The sequence below is a fragment of the Carassius gibelio genome, chromosome A7 (genome assembly GCF_023724105.1).
Source record: "Carassius gibelio isolate Cgi1373 ecotype wild population from Czech Republic chromosome A7, carGib1.2-hapl.c, whole genome shotgun sequence".
NCBI lineage: Eukaryota > Metazoa > Chordata > Actinopteri > Cypriniformes > Cyprinidae > Carassius > Carassius gibelio.
The window spans coordinates 25,712,283-25,731,603 of NC_068377.1; the positions used below are offsets into that span (position 1 = coordinate 25,712,283).

At 38.2% G+C, this 19,321-nt stretch overlaps 2 protein-coding genes across 2 annotated transcripts; one reads left to right on the top strand and one right to left on the bottom strand.

Annotated features, from left to right (window-relative positions):
* The first annotated feature begins 6,404 nt into the window (after positions 1 to 6,404).
* On the top strand, positions 6,405 to 14,310 carry LOC128016952 (cartilage intermediate layer protein 1-like). The gene is made up of 9 exons (XM_052601922.1): positions 6,405 to 6,498; positions 7,249 to 7,400; positions 7,880 to 7,942; positions 8,043 to 8,312; positions 8,500 to 8,676; positions 8,841 to 9,155; positions 9,575 to 9,683; positions 10,265 to 10,422; positions 10,547 to 14,310. Exons 2-9 carry the CDS (start codon positions 7,340 to 7,342, stop codon positions 12,886 to 12,888), a joined length of 3,495 nt encoding a protein of 1,164 aa, XP_052457882.1. The 5' UTR covers positions 6,405 to 6,498; positions 7,249 to 7,339; the 3' UTR covers positions 12,889 to 14,310.
* On the bottom strand, positions 14,160 to 19,054 carry LOC128016953 (eukaryotic translation initiation factor 3 subunit J-B-like). Its single transcript, XM_052601924.1, has 8 exons — positions 18,888 to 19,054; positions 18,708 to 18,799; positions 17,314 to 17,371; positions 15,702 to 15,793; positions 15,468 to 15,579; positions 15,174 to 15,374; positions 14,928 to 15,001; positions 14,160 to 14,720 (listed from the first exon to the last, which is right to left on the bottom strand). The coding sequence occupies exons 1-8, from the start codon at positions 18,907 to 18,909 to the stop codon at positions 14,586 to 14,588; spliced, it is 786 nt and encodes a 261-aa protein (XP_052457884.1). The 5' UTR covers positions 18,910 to 19,054; the 3' UTR covers positions 14,160 to 14,585.
* Positions 19,055 to 19,321: the final 267 nt, after the last annotated feature.

Consider the following 19,321-nt stretch of genomic DNA (forward strand, 5'->3'; position numbering starts at 1 on the left):
TTGTTCTTAGAAATCCTCTCCAGAGGAAGTAGGTATGTGTTAATGCGTGTGTGTATTTGTTCTGTGGAGAAGGAAATCTTGGGGATTTCACTTGCCCTGAGGGATTTTACAGGGCTATATCTGAGAATACGTGTCTATTTGCATATATTTATATATAGGAGCAAAAGATAGAAGCATACTTTACAAAGCACTCTAATCCAACCTTTCACCCCAGTTACACAGACCATTATAAGCAGTAAATTGTGTGGTATTAAAATCCCCTTTCAGTACCCCTCTGGACAAGTTTTTGTGCATTTCAATTTTAAATGTATTTATTTCAATGCAAGAAAAGCTGACCAGTGTTTCTGTGTTAAAATCACAATTCTAAAACCAACACTAGTATATACATAAAAACTGCCTAGAATGACAGCTCTGGCACATATTTGAAGTGCAGTGTCTGCTGTCACATCGTCATTGTTGTTTCCTCCCCTTCATCTCAATTGTTTGTACATGTCATGTTTCCTTATTACTATGTGTACTATGTGTTGTCCTCATGGTCATTTATTTAGCACTTCTTGTTCTGAACTGGTTCAAGGAGGTCTTTGTCACAGTCACATGTTGTGGCTTTTGGACAGACTATAGGCTAGAGAGGGATAAATGATAACTATGAGCGCCCAAGACTTCATTGGGCTGCAAGTCAGACTATGAAGGAATCAGCTCTTGTGCATCTTTTGACCAATTTCAACATGCTTTGAGTTTGTTTGTATCTTTTTGTATGAGAATTGACTTGTTTTGACTGAGGGGATCGGGAAGGTTTTCATTTACACTAATTTGTCACAGCAAAATTGTTCAGTTTAATTGAAACTTAAACACAATCAAGTCAAAAACAAAAACATAATTTCAACATTTTTACTTTACCTATTAAGCATTAATCAAAAGCAAAAAAATAATAAATTAATTAAAACCGTTATTGATCACAAATTATACCAAATGAATAAAACCCACAATAACTTCTGCAGTCAGTAATGCTGGACAATATATAACATTAACACTTTGCTTTCTCAAAATACTTTACTTTTTAGACAAGCTAAACAACACAAGGAACAATGATTTTTAGTTAGATTAATAAAAAATGGCGTTTCACTTTTTCCCATGTATAACAGTATAATGCCCTCAGATAATAACATCACCAGAAGGATGAACAATGGTGAAACAATGGTGTTTATTAGACTGATTTTATGATTTTATTTTATGGACAGAGCACAAGGACGAATCGGTTCCAATATCTTTTTAAGAGGCTGTGGAGAACAATCTCCAAGGAGCATGCAGTGGGCTTCACGTGTGCATCTGGTCTTTAATGTGAGAGATGAGCACAGAGTTAGCTAAGAGACTCATAAACTCATAAAACCTAAGGTTTCAGGAGAAACACTGCACATTGCCAAAAATTAATTAAGGACTATGGGGTTATTATTATTATTATTAAACAGAGATACACTATGTTGCTGCTATAAGTTATAGAAATGTGTTTATTAAACAGTGGGGAAATTAACCAGGATTAGTGTGGTGGATGCTAATAACTGACCCATTACAAGATTTGTCTGTTGATACTGAGACTTTTTCATCAAGTCAATGAATTTTACTAATAATGTCTTGAGAGAATGTAATGTTGTAATGAGTCTGGTGAAATCTGTTTTTTTTTTAAGCAGCCTGAAGTTTTAGTTCAGCCACTCGTCTGAATGTGAGTTCAGAAGCCCAAGCATTAATCGAGAATGAGAAACAGATGTTTACCCAGAGGCTTTCTTTCTCTCTCTCTCTCTTTCGTTCTTTCTTTCTTTTTTTCTTTTTTCTTTAATGCGTCTCCTCTCAGTATTCTTTTTCTAGGTATTTGTTTTTTGATAAGGTGAACTCAGGAGAAGGCGGCAAGATGCTGGCCTGGAGCTCCCAGACAGTGATGTAATCTGTTTGTGAAAAACACTCTCAAAATCTGATTGTAACAGCCACAGCTTAAAAGGGTCACTTGAAGTTTGGCAAGAGACAGACTGACTCACCAGCCCCTTCACACTGTTTGGTGTTCTCCGCCTGTACTGCTCTCTGTCTCTCTCACTTTCACTCTCTCTCACACACACACACACACACACACTCATTTAGCTTTTTCTTACCTTTTTTCCCCATGATAAATGTGAAATTGCAGAATGTTCAGATCCTCAGGCAGAAATCCACAGGAGGTGAGCAGATTTGTGGCCACTGAAAAAAAAAAAAAAAAGGTTTTCTAAGGTTGCCTTAACAGTGCTGAAATTTCACATTAGACTCATTAATTATGTGTCAAATTAGAAACTCAAAACATATTTCAACACATTCAAATCACATCACAAGAGCATTTCATAAACCATTGAAATAGATTAACAAATAACTAAATATTTTTGTAGTCCTGAAACAGGACTACTTTCGTTCACACATGTTGCATTCAGAATGTTTATCAACAGAGGTTTTAAGTTTCTTAATTGTTTTTTTTTTTCCAAAACATTCATTGCTGTTGTTCTGTTTCTGAACACTGCCTCCATTCAATATCAAAGATTAGAAGTGTCACAAACAGCAAAATTAAATTGCTCATTTCGTTTTGAATTATTTTCTTCATTTATTCTAATTAAATTCTTCAGGGTTTGCACACTCATAGAAACGTAATTGAATTTTAAAAATGTGTTGTATTTGCATACAGGTGGTGGTCATATAATTAGAATATCATCAAAAAGTTGATTTATTCAAAAAGTTTAACTTGTATATTATATTCATTTATTACACACAGACTGATATATTTCAAATATTATTTCTTTTAATTTTGACGATGATAACCGAAAACGAAGGAAAATCCCAAATTCAGTATCTCAGAAAATTAGAATATTGTGAAAAGGTTCAATATTGAAGACACCTGGTGCCACACTCTGATCAGCTAATTAACTCAAAACACCTGCGGAGGCCTTTAAATGGTCTCTCAGTCTAGTTCTGTAGGTTACACAATCATGGGGAAGACTGCTGACTTGTCCGAAAGACGACCATTGACACCTTGCACAAGGAGGGCAAGACAAGGTCATTGCAAAAGAGGCTGGCTGTTCACAGAGCTCTGTGTCCAAGCACATTAATAGAGAGGAGAAGGGAAGGAAAAGATGTGGTAGAAAACAAATGTACAAGGAATAGGGATAACCGCACCCTGGAGAGGATTGTGAAACAAAACCCATTCAAAAATGTGGGGGATATTCACAATTTTTTTTCAGGGAATTGGCCTGAACAAACATTATTTCAATTTTTTTTATTATTATAGTTTTAATTTTTAATAAATTTTTCATCCAGCAATAACAAATGACAGAAAGGTAATTGAATTAATGGAGTATTGAAGTAATGGAAATTCATTCATTTGCAACACTGATGCATGCTGATGTTCACGAGAAGATGACATATTTTTGGAACACAAATAAAAAGGTAGTTCAAAAGGCACCCTTTGAATCTTCAAAGCAATTATATTGCATAATTTCATTTCCTTATGTGAAGACAGGAAGATTTGAAGCATATTTTCCTTGAAATGGGTCTTTTTTTTTACTTTTGAGGGAGAAAAAGAGTCAGAATAAACAAATGGATGTTAGAAAGTTGGAGGATTTCCTGTCCTCAGGTCAAAGCACATCTCATCCATCTTGAAGTTCTGCCACGTGTTTTCAATCTCATGGACCATTCTGCATGTCTTCATGCTGAAAACGTTCATTGCTGTGCCTCAGGTTAAATGCTTGTGTGTAAATGTTGAACATGTCCTTTAAATATTTATATGGCTTTGTGTCTGATCTTGGGAATATTTCAGACAATCCCATGCAAGTCTGGAACAGAACTCTTACTTGAATACAAGCTCTTCTTATCTTATACTCAAAAAGAAGACAATGTCCAACTAATCTGTTTCATATGTACTTGATCCACAGGCTCAACCACTTCTGATTTACCTTTCAGAGTGAATCATGTGGAATGTTTTTAGTTACTTCAGGGAATATGTGCATCTTTCAGAATGACAAGAAGAAAGAAGTTAGCGTGTTCTTGGGTTCCAGGCCCCATAATGACCCATCCAGAAGCTGCTCTGCATACTTTCTCTGGTGTAGTCATTAAGTCAAGCTTCCTCAAGACCCCCAGCACTATCTCTATATGATTCTTTTTGGATCTAGACCCACTGAGTTAAGCCATTATTTGTATCTGCCGGTCAAGATTAGACTTAAAAGGGGGGACTTTACCATGACTGAAATGATGAAGCAAATTTTACTCAGATTAGAGAAAGTTGGTTTGATTGGGATCTTTATTTTCCCCAGCATTAGTAGTCAAAGCACTAGACACCTGCAACCCATGTGTTCCTTACTGAGGTCTAAATGTGTGCCATCACTTGTCTTGTGTCTTTGCCTGATGCTAGGCAACTGACAAACCTTGTGTGTTTGTGTGTCTGTTTTTGTTTGTATTTCCAGTTTGTCTCTGAGAGCCCACTCTACAGGTCCTGTCCTGCTCAATTAGAGAGAAATAAGTTGCTTTGAAGAGCAGCAGTCCACTTTAAATGGCCTCATAAAGAAACATCACGGAAGATTACTGTGCGGTACGGTTATTTAACTGCTTCTGATGAGACTAATTGTTCTATGCAGAATGTGTAGTTCCATGTTTTTTTGGTACATGAACATGGTGGTACTATGTTTTATATATATATATATATATATATATATATATATATATATATATATATATAGCACACATACTGCCACAGTTATTTTAGTAAGCAGTGAAATAAAAAAAGAATGTGTGTCCATGTGTGTGTGTAAATTGTGTGAGTTTGATTGTTGTGAATCATTGTTTTCTGGGGTTAAAGAAGACCCTCTAACCAAGAACGTTTGTTCTCTTTCCTGAAAAATAATAATATTGTCTCCATTCTTACTGAATATACCTTTGTGCATGCTGACATCTCACCTGCCACTTTAACTACTTTATTGTTTTTATACTGTTCTAATGACCTCACACTCCACTCCACACTCCACCAAATTGCCCTAAAACAGGACACTCATATGACACTCAGAAAACCTGAGGTAAGATTTTCTAGGTAATGTCTGCTTTTCCATTCCTGCATGCTGGGCTTAAACGTTGCCTGCAGTGAAGCCATTTCTTCCATGCTTCTTGCTTTTTCTTATTAATATTATGAGACAAGTTAATGAAGGTCATTTGAATTCCAGGGATACAGATGAAGATACTTTTAGTCCCAGGACATTTGGTGTTTTTTATTCTTCTGCTTCCAACAACTAATTCAACACATCAACAGTATCACAAAGCTTCATGTGTCCCATATGCTCCACACAGACAATGAAGAATTTTTTTTTTAAAAACCATGACCTATATATTTTAGGACAGTAAGTTAAAATGGCTCTTTTTCATAAAAGTTCCACAAATGTTTCTAACTGTCAGACCTGAAATGACTGCTATCCAACATCATTCTGTTAATTATCTTATATAACTTACAGTACTTAAAAACTGCATTAAAGCATATAAAGCTCATTCACATGAGAAAATACTGAATTTCATAGGGCCACTGGACTGAAACTAACTGAAGCTGTTTTGGACCATAGTATCTGTCCCCTTGAGGTTTAAAGTTTGAAGCTGCTTCATTGAGTTGGTCAGTTATATGAAAGTGAGATCTTAAAGGGCCTTAATCCAAGTAACACTTTCTTGTATCTAAAACCAGACCTAATGTTTTATATCTGTTTTGCTCTGACTTCCCACTGACCCTAGGATTTGTTATTCCTTACAGATTTCAGTCACAGGTTTATGTTCTACTAATACAGTGGATCTTCTGCAGATTCTGACATCATGACTGAAAAGCTACAGTGTATTTCTGTTAGCTCTTTAATATTACAAATCACTCATATTGTTTATCAACACATTCAGAGGGACAGATGGGGAAAAGCATGCTAATGTGTTTTGAGAAAGAGTCATGTAATGGCTTTCATGTGTTTGAAATACATGGATGTCATTCTTGAATGGCTTTCTTGTGAATGTTTGCATAACTAAACATACTCCCAGCAACAACAAAAAAAATTCACCACAGTGCTGACACAACTGTGAATCATTACAGAAAAAAAAAACAACAACTTTGTGTGTCTGTGTCTACATTTGTACACCCTTACCTGAATACCTTGTCACAGGATTCACTAGGACTCCTAAAACTAGTTTATATAGGCTCTTTTACTTCTTTGAGATGATTGTTCCAGAACACCCCTTTCACAAATCAGTGTAGTCTACTGTACAGGAGCAGTAGATGGTGCTGAACCCATGTTGTTGTTTCATGGCAGAGAGCCGACCCTATGGCTCAGGGCTGAGCTATATAAGCACCGGACACAAACCTGGACTTCACATTCCCTCTCTCTCCTCCTCATTCCAACTATTTAGCAACTACTCTGTAAATATACCACAGAAACAAGCAGGAGTACAAAAGCTTTCCATTTTACAGGAAAACCTTTGGTAAGGTATCATATTCTCAGCTTCTCATCTTTTTAACTGTAACCTTATTTTGTAGATTTGGATTCAGACACTAATGCTTTCTAAATTGTTTCTGTAGAAAGAAATGCTCTTATAGATTTTGTATTGGTAATATGGATTTTTAAGCAAAATGATATATTCAGTCCTAAATTTATAATTATTTTCGTATGCACAAATTTTGTTATTACCGAATAGCTTGATTGTGACATTTGTAGTCATTTTAGTCATATGGTGTCTGCTCTTTTAAAGTTGTAACAAATGTGAATACAGACGGTAACTATTCAAATTGACTGCATTGAAAAATATTTCACCACGCCATGCACAAATTGTTTGTGCATATGAAATGTGTAGTTATGTCTGAGTATTATGGCTGGATATAAAAACAGTTGTACATTCCCTTGACACACAATGATGGTTCTCACAGATGTGATATTTGAGAGCAGCTAAAGATTTGAGTACTTAAGCTGTTTTTCTGCAGCTTGTCTTTGTTTCAGCATGAGATTTTTTAGAATTCTGCCCTAAGTCTTTCAGCTGTTTCTGTAAAATGGAACGATTTAAGTAAAGGAATTTTTCTCAGGTCACTTTGAATTTTGAAAGGTTGAAATGAGTTCGTAACTAGTTGAACAAAGGGGCATGGGAGTTTCTAGAATTATTTACAGAAATGAAAACTCTATGGTCCATTTCCTTTTGTGCAATTTACTAATCGTCTTATTCATATCTGATTGGCACAAGATCTGTGGCTGGACTATTCTTAGTGTGGAGCTGTGTGTGAATGGTCAGAGCTCCTTTACTAGAAGTCGGAGGTAATTAACAGGGAACCAGGATGGGCTGCCTCTCAACATGGACATTTCTTCTGTTGGGAATTACAAGCACATTTTCCCAAGGTTGGTTAGCCCTATGAATTTTAATTGACACATTTCACACTGAAATGCTAATGCAAGTTATTGCTTAATCTGTTCTCTGGCATGTCATTGCTAATGGCAGAAGCTGAAAGATTTCAACAGGATATTGACAGCTGGCTCTTAGAAACATGACACTTCCAGTACCTCTAAACCTCTCTTCAGCAAACCCATTACTGAAGGCAACTTTGTTCTAGTGTCCCCAGTACATCCAGAAGCAGAGGTGTTTTGCGAAGCAGTAGAAAGCCAGCTGCTAGCAATTGGTTCTACTCTGTGTGTGAACCATTAGCGGAAATCTCTTTCAGAAGTAATCTGAAGGGCAAAAGAAATCACAGAAAAACAAAAGAAGTAATATTTTATTAACAACACCCATGACAATAAGCTTCTTGCTACATCTAAAATCAGTCATTGGTATGCATCATTGTAAAACTAATTATAAGAAACTAATACAGTTTCCTTATTAGGGATATGGAGAAGCATCATGGGGACATCATGGAGACCAAACCTAGCTGTGTACCGTAATGAAGGTAGGTTTGTATGTTTCTAAAAATTAATTACCAATAAAATATTTCAAAAGGTGAGCCAAACTGGTACTTAAAGCTTTCAAAAATTCTTCCTTTTTTTCAGATAATTACGAGTGGACTACATGGTTCAATGTAGATCACCCTGGAGGGAAAGGAGACTATGAGAAGCTGAATGTCATTCGTTTTTATTATCAAGCCCGTGTCTGTGAGGTTCCTCAAGTATTAGAGGCACGCACTACCGAGTGGATCCCAGCTCGCAACACTGGGGAAAGAGTACACGCTGACCCAGCTGTGGGCTTCTGGTGTGTCAATGATGAACAGCCTGTTGGTAGAAAGTGCTCAAACTATGCTGTACGTTTCCTGTGTCCTAAAGGTAAGTAAATGAGGCTGTAAAAATTGTTATTGTGAAAATATGGAAAATACGGATTTGTTGATGTTACTGCAGAAATCTTTTGTAAAAAAAAAAAAAAGAAAGTATTTAGAATATTTTGAGTTAACATCCGTTTTTGATTTCTGATGACACCCTAGAAGTTTAGCAGAATCTCTCTCTCCACATTCAGAAATAGTTTCAGATGTTGAAGAAGTGATATGGGGTCCATGGTCAGACTGGAGTCTGTGTCCAGCTCAGTGTGATCAGGTTGCAGTACAGCATCGCTCTAGAAGCTGCAAATCCAGTTCCAAACAATGCAATGGCCAAACTTTCGAGGCCAGGTCATGCCAAGGACCACCTTGTCCACGTAATGCATTTACTGTTTCCTAAAAAAAAAAATCTGCTTATCTTTATTGTTATCCATGTATACTGTCAAACCATATGCAATCATTTATCCAGTTTACCTTGTATTTGTTGAAAAATCTCTTTTTTCAGACATATGTTGACAAAAATCCCTTTCTCCTTTTTTAGGCTGTGATCTGCAGTGTGTGAAGGGGAGGGTAAATGATGAGTGCGATAGCTGCATGTGCCAGGATCATACAGTTTTAGGATCAGTCCGTAGTGCTGGGGGTCTCCCTGCACCTGGAGCTGCCATCCTCCGTGCTGGTTCCAGGAACAAACTCCTTACTGTAACTGATCACAATGGCCATTTTCAGGTCCCTGGTATCTGCCCTGATGGCAACACAACGCTAATGATCAAGCTGAAAAACCATGCTCCACACCAAGTCACTGTGGCCCCAAGCACTGAACGTACCTCCATTCTCATTTTGAAGCTAGAGAGAGCAAGTAAGACTTCTTTAATGATCTTGAATTCATTTGACCTATGAACTATCCGTATTAGCATTAGAATACCATCTCAAGAAGACCTTGTGATGATCAGTTTAAATGTTACAATCAATTCAGGGGTCAATAGTAATAATAGTAATTCATTATTTTTTTCTGCTGGTTCATAAAGTCATAAACATACTTTAGCTGGAAAACAGTGGCATATAATGTAAAAAAAATGACATTGGTTTGTAGTTAAACACATTTGTACTAATGCTTCCCAAGACTATCACAAGTAATTTTGACAGTTTAATTCGTGTTACCTAGCTTTATAAGATTATATTGGTGAAAAATTAGCAGTGGAATACAAACATTTAAGATGAAAGGCATAAAAAATTACAAAATCAATTAATATTATGCAACATCAATGTGTTTCTCAGAAAAACTATACGTGCTGAAAAACCCTGAGAACAAGGCCAGAAGGGAAGGTCAGACCACTGCTTTCTGTTGTAAGGTTGATGGCACACCTGAACCAAACCAGTATGAATGGTAAGCTTAAGCTTTTAAATATAAATTGATGTTCACTTTGAAATTTCAACAGATTACAAGTAAACCATGTTCCATTATCTAATGGTATTAAAATTATGTTTTACTAACCAGATTTGGGAGGAGCGCGTCAGATACTTAGCCCAATCAACACAGGTGGACCATATAAGTAATCAATCCCATATAAATATCGCTGACTTACCTCTATCCATTGACGGTTTATCAGCATCCCTCCTCCACCCCATCTCCTCACTTTGCGTTCACTTTAGAAATAGACGGGGAAGGGGAAGGTGAAGGGGAAGGGGGGGGGGGGGTACTCTAGGTTCGGGCCATTCCCAAGCTCGGAGCCCTTCCCCGGACAGCATGCCAAATATGCATACCATACCTCAGTTAATTATATGTAAGCGTGAACTCGTGAAATGAAAAAAAAAAGAATGACACACTGAAACTGAATGAATAAATACAGGGTTAAATGAGGACAGTTCAGACAAACCAGGTTATCATAGTTATTTCTTTGTCCCCACAGAATGACGACAATTATACTACATGTGAGAACAATAATAATCACTGTAATCACTCTTTAGGTTCCACAATGGTACTCTGCTGGACAGGAGTCAATATCAGTATGACCAGACACTGATTTTGAGGAATCTCAGTTTGGACCATATAGGACAATACTACTGCAGAGCCAGTAATGAGGACGGAGCCATCAAATCTAAGCCAGCCACCCTGACAGTTATTGGTGTGCCGCACCATCCTGTTTTAACCCACATATTTCATTTTAACCTTAATTGTATCAAAATACTTTACAGATAGTCTGGTCTCAGTTTGCTATGTATCTGTTTTCTATCCATTTCTATATTAAGGTCAAAAAGCACCATCATGCAACCCTAAGCCTGATTCCCATCTGATCCGACTACCACATGACTGCTTTCAAAACGCGACTAACTCTTTCTACTATGATGTCGGGAGATGCCCAACCTCTGTGTGCACAGGGAAGCTGGATAACGGCATCAGATGCAAAGACTCTGTTTCCTACTGCTGTGGAATTTCAAACATGGAGGAGAAAATGATTACATGTCAGGGATATCAGTTGCCCATCATGATAGTGACTCAGTGTGGTTGTAAAACATGTGTGGACACAAAGGCTATCGTTCGTGGACGTGCTATCGCAGCAGACACTGGTGAGCCTATGAGGTTTGGACATATCTTCATGGATGGCACAAGAATAAGTCGAACTGGATACAAAGGCACATTCTCTATCCAGGTACCAACAAACTCTGAACGTCTGGTCCTCACCTTTGTGGACAACATGGAGAAGTTTGTGAATACCACAAAAGTGCTACCATTCAATCCTAGAGGTGGAGCTGTCTTCCACGAGATCAAACTGTTGAGGAAAAAGCCAGCTGTGATTATTAGCTCAAGAGAGTCTAATAAGATAGATCTTGGTGAGGTAGAAGGCCAGGATCCCATTGCTGAGATTGAGATCCCACCAAATGCATTCTACAAGGAAAATGGAGAGGTGTTCATGGGAAATGTCAAGGCCAGTGTGACTTTCCTTGACCCCAGGGATGTATCAACAGCAGCAGCTGCCCAAAGTGATCTTAACTTCATTGGTGATGAAGGTGACACTTTGCCTTTGAGGACCTATGGAATGTTCTCTGTGGACTTCAGGGATGAAGAAGGAGGTGAGTCGCTCAATGCCGGAGAGGTGAAAGTGCGTCTCGATGCAGCACAAGTGAAGATGCCGGAGCACTTGAAGACAATGAAATTATGGTCCCTTAATCCTGATACAGGTTTGTGGGAGGAGGAGGGCCAGTTCCATACTGAGAAGAAACAAAGGGGGAAAAGAGAGGAGAGGACCTTCCTCATAGGTAACATGGAAATCCGTGAGAGACGGCTGTTTAACTTGGATGTACCTGAGAACAAGAGATGTTATGTGAAAGTGCGAGCCTTCCGTAGTGAACGGTACATGCCTAGTGAGCAAACTGAAGGAGTCGTGATGACTTTAATAAATATGGAACCCACACCAGGGTTTTCAACCAACCCTCGAGCTTGGGGCAGATTTGATAGTGTTGTCACTGGTCCAAATGGTGCATGTCTTCCAGCTTTCTGTGATGAACAGAAATCAGATGCATATTCGGCCTATGTCATGGCCAACCTTGGGGGAGAAGAGCTAGAGGCAGTAGCATCCTCTCCAAAGTTGAATCCTAACACCATTGGCGTTCCGCAACCCTATTTGAATAAACTTAACTACAGACGCACTGACCATGATGATCCCAGAATAAAAAAGACAGCGTTCAGCATCAATGTGGCCAAACCCCGTTCGAACACAGCTGAGGAGGCCAATGGTCCAGTTTATCCATTTGACAAACTTAAAGAGTGTGAGGAAGCTCCATTCAGTGCAGCTCACTTCCGTTTCTCAAGAGTTGAAGGAGATAGATATGATTACAACACAGTGCCTTTTAATGAGGATGACCCCATGAGCTGGACTGAAGACTACTTGAGTTGGTGGCCAAAACCCATGGAATACAGGGCCTGCTACATTAAAGTAAAACTCAACAGTGCCCATGAGCTCAACGTTCGGTCTCGCAATATGGGAGGGACCCATCCAAAAACCGTTGGTCAACTGTATGGCATCCGTGACACCAGAAGCATCCGAGACATGGACCAATCAACTGTTTCAGCAGTGTGTCTGGAGTTTAAGTGCAGTGGGATGCTGTATGATCAAGACCGAGTGGATCGGACCCTTGTGAAAGTAATGCCTCAGGGCAGCTGCAAGCGAGAAAGTGTAAACAGCATGCTACAGGAATACTTGGTGAATCACCTTCCACTGGCTGTCAACAATGACACCAATGAGTTCACCATGCTTGCACCTCTAGACCCACTTGGCCACAACTACGGTATATATACAGTGACAGACCAAGATCCTCGGACAGCCAAAGAAATCGCACTTGGCCGTTGCTTTGATGGTACATCAGATGGCACTTCTCGAGTCATGAAGAGCAATGAAGGAGTGGCATTAGCATTCACCTGTGGTGATAAAAAGGTCACTAGGCAGAGTATGTTCCAGCAGATACAGAACTCACTGGGTCAAGCCACAGCTGGAAGTGGAAGACCGGGAAGAGGAAACCAGAGGCAGAGAGGTGGCTCAACAGCACCTCGCAGTAGTAGGAGGAGCACTCGTAATTCCCAGACCATTGGTTGATATTGCAAGAACTAAAAACTCACATGAGAGGAGACCCCATATGGGTATGGGTTTGCCTTGTATCATGTAGAGTTTGTGTTTACAGAGTTACTGGATTAAAGACATTTTAAAATTTTGACAGCAGTACAGTTGTATTTAAAATGGTTTGGGCAAAGTCCCACAACAATTTAGTATTGCTGATAACGTCAACTGGCAAAATATATTACAGATTTAATGAACTGCAAATCAAATTAATATTAAAGTGGGAAAAAACTAACAAGACGTAAAAAAAATGTAAATGGCAACTCAAGAGGAACGTATGATTCATGTAATGTTTCATTTGTTTTCTATTGACATGTACTGTGGTAAATATGTTCCTACTTGAAACTGTAAATACTCAAATATTTATTGCATACTTTAGATTATAAAAAAACTAGAGTATCAGCTGTGGCTCTCGAGGTCCACTGTCCTGCAGTTTAGCTCCAATCCTAATCAAACACACTTGCCTGTGGCTTTCTAGTGATCCTGAAGACCTTGATGAGCTTGTTCATGTGAGTTTGATTCGAGTTGGAGCTAAACTCTGCAGAACAGTGGACCTCGAAAGCCAGAGTTCAGAACCCCTACAGTAGAACATCACATTTCCACCCAAACAAACATGTATGCCATTTATCACTCAATTAAAAAAAAAAAAAAAAACTCTGAAGTTGTCCGAACCCTTCACAAAAATACCAAGTGATAATTTAGTCCAATGATTTTATTAAATTAGACTTAAAAAAAAACATGCCTTTGTCTTTCTATTGTTTTTGTCCAGTTTTAACAATTTGTGAGAAAATCCACTAAGCTGTTTTTTTGTAGATATTTTTGCTGCCAAGTTTGCATTTGACTTTACTTCATACATGTCTGTAGAAGCTTACTGTATAATGACAACGGATCAAACTAAAACAAGAGACCCATGGACCTGCTGCCTCAAGTTAGTTATATGAGAAACAATATTGACTATTTTTATCTGCAGCGATAGGTTCATTTAAAATATACTTCTGCAGAGAAAGAACTGCCGAACAGGTAGTCCATTCTGATTTCACATGAAGTCAATGTCTACTGATTCAAGATTACGCTTTGTTTCGGTTTTGTTTTACTTTCATCCTTTTAGTGTTGGCTCAACTGACAAATGTCCAATTTTGATCTCAAATGTTAAATGGTTCACATTAGGAAAACTGATACGATTTCCAGTTGTGCATAAATATGCAAGAAAAGTATAACAATGCTTTCAATAAGGACATTCTTGGAAGAAATTAATTTGCATAGAGCAACACATTTACTTCTGTGTAACTGAAATTGCACAGCTTTAAAAACACAAGACACTTTCAATGAAAATGAGATATTGTATACAAAGTTCTCAGTAAGGCATTGAAATGCTTATTTAAGCCAATCAGAGGAAACAGCTCCATCAAAAAAAGTCCCACATCATACAGTCTGTTTTTGAAATTGAAAATGAGATTTCAAGGCCGTCAGAATAATTTTACTTTTCCCCCATTTGCCACTGGGGTGCAATGGGCTGATAGCAGCTTTTTGAGGAGTCTGTCAGCACTGGAACCAAGTAAAGTGTAGACACATTGTTCAGTGTCCAAGATGGCACTGAGAAGCATGAAAGGGTAATGTTGCATGTCTACAAGGGTGTCTGGGCACAGGGGGAATGATGAGGGGATGATGACCCTTTGTCACATGAAGTCATCAAACTCATTGCCATAGCCATCGTCAAAACCACCATAAGCAGCAAAGTCATCTTTCATGTTTGCTTTCAATCCACCACCAGGGACTACACCTTTCTTCTTTTTCTTATTTGCCTTCTTTTCCTGTGAATAAAAGCAACAGATTAATATTGAGTATTTTGCTGTTGATATTTTGATTATAATGAACAAGACAGAATTATAAAATAACAAGTAGTCTTAGTGGCTGTAAATAAGATCAACTAGGCAAGAATCATGTTACTTTCCACTCAAAAGAGGTTTAGAGAAGTTTTTCTAAAACTGAGTACAAAGTAGTAAAATCATTCAACTCACCTTTTCTTGCCTTTGTTTTTCACTAAGCAGAACAGACAAAGAATTATTTATTTTTTTCAGGTCATCTACTTCCACTACAAAGAAAGGGGAAAAAAAAACATTAGTCATCAGACATGTGCAAGGTTTTATGTTTGAGAGGTCCACCATATAATCTGAAAGTCTGTGGAAATATCAGTAATTCTCTGTCACAAAAAAACATTTTTAAAACATACAGAAACTACTAATAAAAAATATCTCTGCACTCACATGAAATGCAAAGCTCTCGAAACAGTGACTCCAAAAAGCTAGAATAATGCACTGATTTTTCAAACTGTGTTATCTTATCTTTCAGTAATTTTTCAAATGCAACAAAGTCATCTTTGGATGAAGGGCACATGGCTTCAATTCCAGAGGCATTGTTTGATGTGATAACAGTAGTTGAGGCATTTGCAGCAGCAGGATCAACACCTGAAATCAGAATGATTGTTTCCGTGATTAACTGTTAAAATATGTTCTTGGAAGGCTTCACATGTAGTGCAGTGCACACAACTTGTTTCTTACCAAATGCCTCACGGGCCAACTCCATGTCTGCCTCCTCCTGCAGTTTCTTCAGTCGAAGCTTCTCTGCAAGCTGCTCTTCTGGTGATAGTGTTTCACTCACCGTTTCTTGCATCTGTTCAGAGGTTTCAAAAACTAAGGTTAAATGATTTCGAATAACACAAAATAAATAAGTATTGGGAAAGAAAGGGGCTACTGCATTAATGAGTAATGATAGAAGTAATCATATTTTCTTACCTTCTTTTTCAACTCATCTTGTTTATTCTTTTGCAAAATTTCTTTCTCCTTTATTTTATCACTTAATTTTTTCTTCTCAGGGGGTTTCAACTCTATAGGAAACGTAAATCAAACCATAAGAGTATTTTCCACTTGGGTTTAGATAAACAGTAATAAAACAACACACACACACACACACAAAATACATACACTTAAAGGGTTCGTTTCCCCAAAAATCTAAATTATGTCATTAATAACTCACCCTCATGTCGTTCCAAACCTGTAAGACCTCCTTTTATCTTCAGGACACAGTTTAAGATATTTTAGATTTAGTCTGAGAGCTCTCAGTCCCTCCATTGAAACTTGGTGTACGGTATCCTGTCCATGTCCAGAAAGGTAAGAAAAACATCATCAAAGTAGTCCATGTGACATCAGAGGGTCCTTTGGAATTTTTTTGAACATTTTGGTCCAAAAATAGCAAAAACTACGACTTTATTCAGCATTGTCTTCTCTTCCGTGTCTGTTGTGAGAGAGAATTCAAAACACTGCAGTTTGTGATATCCGGTTCGTGAACGAATCATTCGATGTAACCAGATCTTCTTGAACCAGTTCACCAAATCGAACTGAATCGTTTTAAATGGTTCGCATCTCCAATAAGCATTAATCCGCAAATGACTTAAGCTGTTAACTTGGGTATGGGTTTGCCTTGGTTAAAACAAACCAATATCCTGGAGTAATTTATTTACTCAAACAGTACACTGACTGAACTGATGTGAAGAGAGAACTGAAGATGAACACCAAGCCGAGCCAGATAATGAATCGTGCTCGAGTCAAGAAACGGTTTCATCGGTTATCGGATCACCAGTAGTTCTTTCAGACAGTTCGATTCAATAAACCGGTTGAAGAAAATGGTTCACCAGTACTTTTGCGCTCGACATAATGACGTCATTTGCGATGATTGCCCTTGATTCAAGCCTTCGGTTTACCCGCACTCATAACACTAGCACAGAATCAGTTCAGAATCAATCACCAAAAAAAAAAAAAACGGTTAGGTTCATATGCTCTGTGTGTCAGTCTGCTTCACACTTAATCACACATGCGCAGTATCATCAGCTCCTCGGTACTGTTTGGTTACATGAACAGAGGGAGCCACATTTAAAAAAAAAAAAAGTTTACAGCTTAAGTAATTTGTGGACTAATGCTTATTGGAGACGCGAACCGTTTTAAACGTTTCAGTTGGATTTGGAGAACTGGTTCAAGAAGATCCGGTTACATCGAATGACTGGTTTTCGAACTGGATATCACTAAACTACAGTGTTTTGAAATCTCACAACAGACACGGAAGACAATGCTGAATAAAGTCGTGATTTTTGCTATTTTTGGACCAAAATGTATTTTCGATGCTTCAACAAATTCTAACTGACCCCTATGATGTCACATGGACTACTTTGATGATGTTTTTTCTTACCTTTCTGGACATGGACAGTATACCGTACACACAGTATGTGTTCTTAATGACATAATTTAGATTTTTGGGTGAACTAACCATTTAATGGTGAGTTTTACAAATATGCAATGGCTCTGCGAACAGCATGTTTACATTGTAAAATTTGACCAATCAACAGATTAATACCTGCTTTTTTCTGTTCTACTTTCTTCTCTTCTTCCTCCTCCTCATCATCCCAGTTATCCTGCAGAAAGAAAAATGTATGGTACCCATATGTAAACTAACAATAAATGTAACTTAAGTATATGATGACCCATTTACTTTCAGCCATATAATAAGCAGAAAATTTGAATGATTCAATACTTCATTATTCCTTAATAATAATTAAGGCCATTATAATTAAACAGGCCCAAAGATTATAAAACACAAGTTTTTACAACTTCACAAAAGTGTAAAATCTTTTCTTAATAAACAGTGAATAATGAACTGGCAGTAACTGGTCAGGAAGCAATTTTTTAAAAATTTGACAACTAACTTTTATATTTGAACCGAGTAAGAAGGAAGTGCAGTACAGATATTTCCTTTTATTAAAAAAATCATAATTTTGAAGTTTCCTGACATTTTAGGTTTTCTATGGCTGTGGGGACCATGCAGAATGCTGTCATTCCAGAAAAGTTCATTTGAACTCGAGCTGCTTTTCAGACAAAACTACTTCCAGTAAATGACAATAATAACGCGCGCGCCCGTGCAGAGTACAGATATTTCCTTTTATTAAAAAATCATAATTTTGAAGTTTCCTGACATTTTAGGTTTTCTATGGCTGTGGGGACCATGCAGAATGCTGTCATTCCAGAAAAGTTCATTTGAACTCGAGCTGCTTTTCAGACAGAACTACTTCCAGTAAATGACAATAATAACGCGCGCGCCCGTGCTCACACATTCTCTCAGTTCGAAATGAGGAGGGCGCGCGAGAGAATTCTAGATCTTCATCCACGTTCTCTGCGCTTACAATCTAAAGTAGCTACGACAATTGTAACAAATAAGACATGCAACATTTTTTTTAAATTGAGTTATTACAATGAACCAGTAAAAAAAAAGTAAAAAGCTGCCAATGAGGCTCCACGTGTCCGTTAACTTGGTCGCTGTCGGAACTAGTTTCATGTCAACCAATAGATTTCAACCATGGCCACTCACATGATGTGACCCGATGTGCTGCCAAAACTCCTATATTAGTTTGATTAATCCGTAAACGGCTGGCAAATTATTATTGCTAAAAGAGAAATCGTAAGATAACAGATCCGTCAAGCTGGCAGATCACACGTTTGCTGACGTAAACACAGAAACTGTCAGTGTAACAGTACTAGATCATGAACACGCAAGATACATTTGGTGGATCTCTAAATAAAACGGGCCTATTCTAGACTAGTTAAACGGCTAAAATACACTACGATTGTCCTTATTAGTGTTGCTAACTTACCTTTAGCCACATATCATACTATAAGACAGAACTGCAACGCAAGGACTAAAACGCTCTTTAGTGCTAAAGTTTTGACAGCATGGCTATTAGCACGCTAACTTACCTTCACGTCTTCCTCCTCGTCCTCGCCTTCCCATCTATCCAGCCGCACGGCGCCACTCCTGATCGGCTCACTCGGCTCGAAGTTCTCAACATCTTTCGAAAAACAAAATACTGACGTGGTTAAGAAAGGGACCGACACCGTGTCATACACTTAGCTCTAAAATATGGACGATATCCTTACCCCAGTCGTCGGAATCCGCCATCTTGGCTAAGTGTGAGTTAGTTAAAGTAGTAGCCGAGAGAAAGCATGTGCTGCTCTGATCTACGCGCTTCTGTCATCATGCTGACGGGATACCGGAGGACTGGAGTGCGCGCGCCTCGGGCAGCAACGCCCCCGTGTGGCGCACAAGAGGACGAGTCATTACTGTTGTGCAAGTCTAATAATAATCAATCGCCTGGCCAGAGGACTGAGCCTGGTTTCTCTCAAGGTTTTTTCTCCATTCTGTCACCGATGGAGTTTTGGTTCCTTGCCAATGTCGCCTCTTGGCTTGCTTAGTTGGGGTCACTTCATTTCCAGTGTTTTCGTTGACTTGCTTGCACAGATACTATTTAAACTGAACTGAGCTGGATGATGACATAATTAATTTCAATTATTAACTGACTTTTTGCATCATT

Excerpts from the sequence above, each read along its gene's own strand:
- LOC128016953 (XM_052601924.1), bottom strand. The coding sequence starts at position 18,909 with ATGGCGGATTCCGACGACTGGG. Across the intron at positions 15,375-15,467 it reads GTTGGCCCGTGAGGCATTTG|GTGTTGATCCTGCTGCTGCA; the intron begins GTAAGAAACAAG and ends TTCTGATTTCAG. Across the intron at positions 15,002-15,173 it reads TCGAGAGCTTTGCATTTCAT|TGGAAGTAGATGACCTGAAA; the intron begins GTGAGTGCAGAG and ends CTTTCTTTGTAG.
- LOC128016952 (XM_052601922.1), top strand. The coding sequence starts at position 7,340 with ATGGGCTGCCTCTCAACATGGACATTTCTTCTGTTGGGAATTACAAGC. Across the intron at positions 7,943-8,042 it reads AGCTGTGTACCGTAATGAAG|ATAATTACGAGTGGACTACA; the intron begins GTAGGTTTGTAT and ends CCTTTTTTTCAG. Across the intron at positions 9,684-10,264 it reads GAACCAAACCAGTATGAATG|GTTCCACAATGGTACTCTGC; the intron begins GTAAGCTTAAGC and ends ATCACTCTTTAG.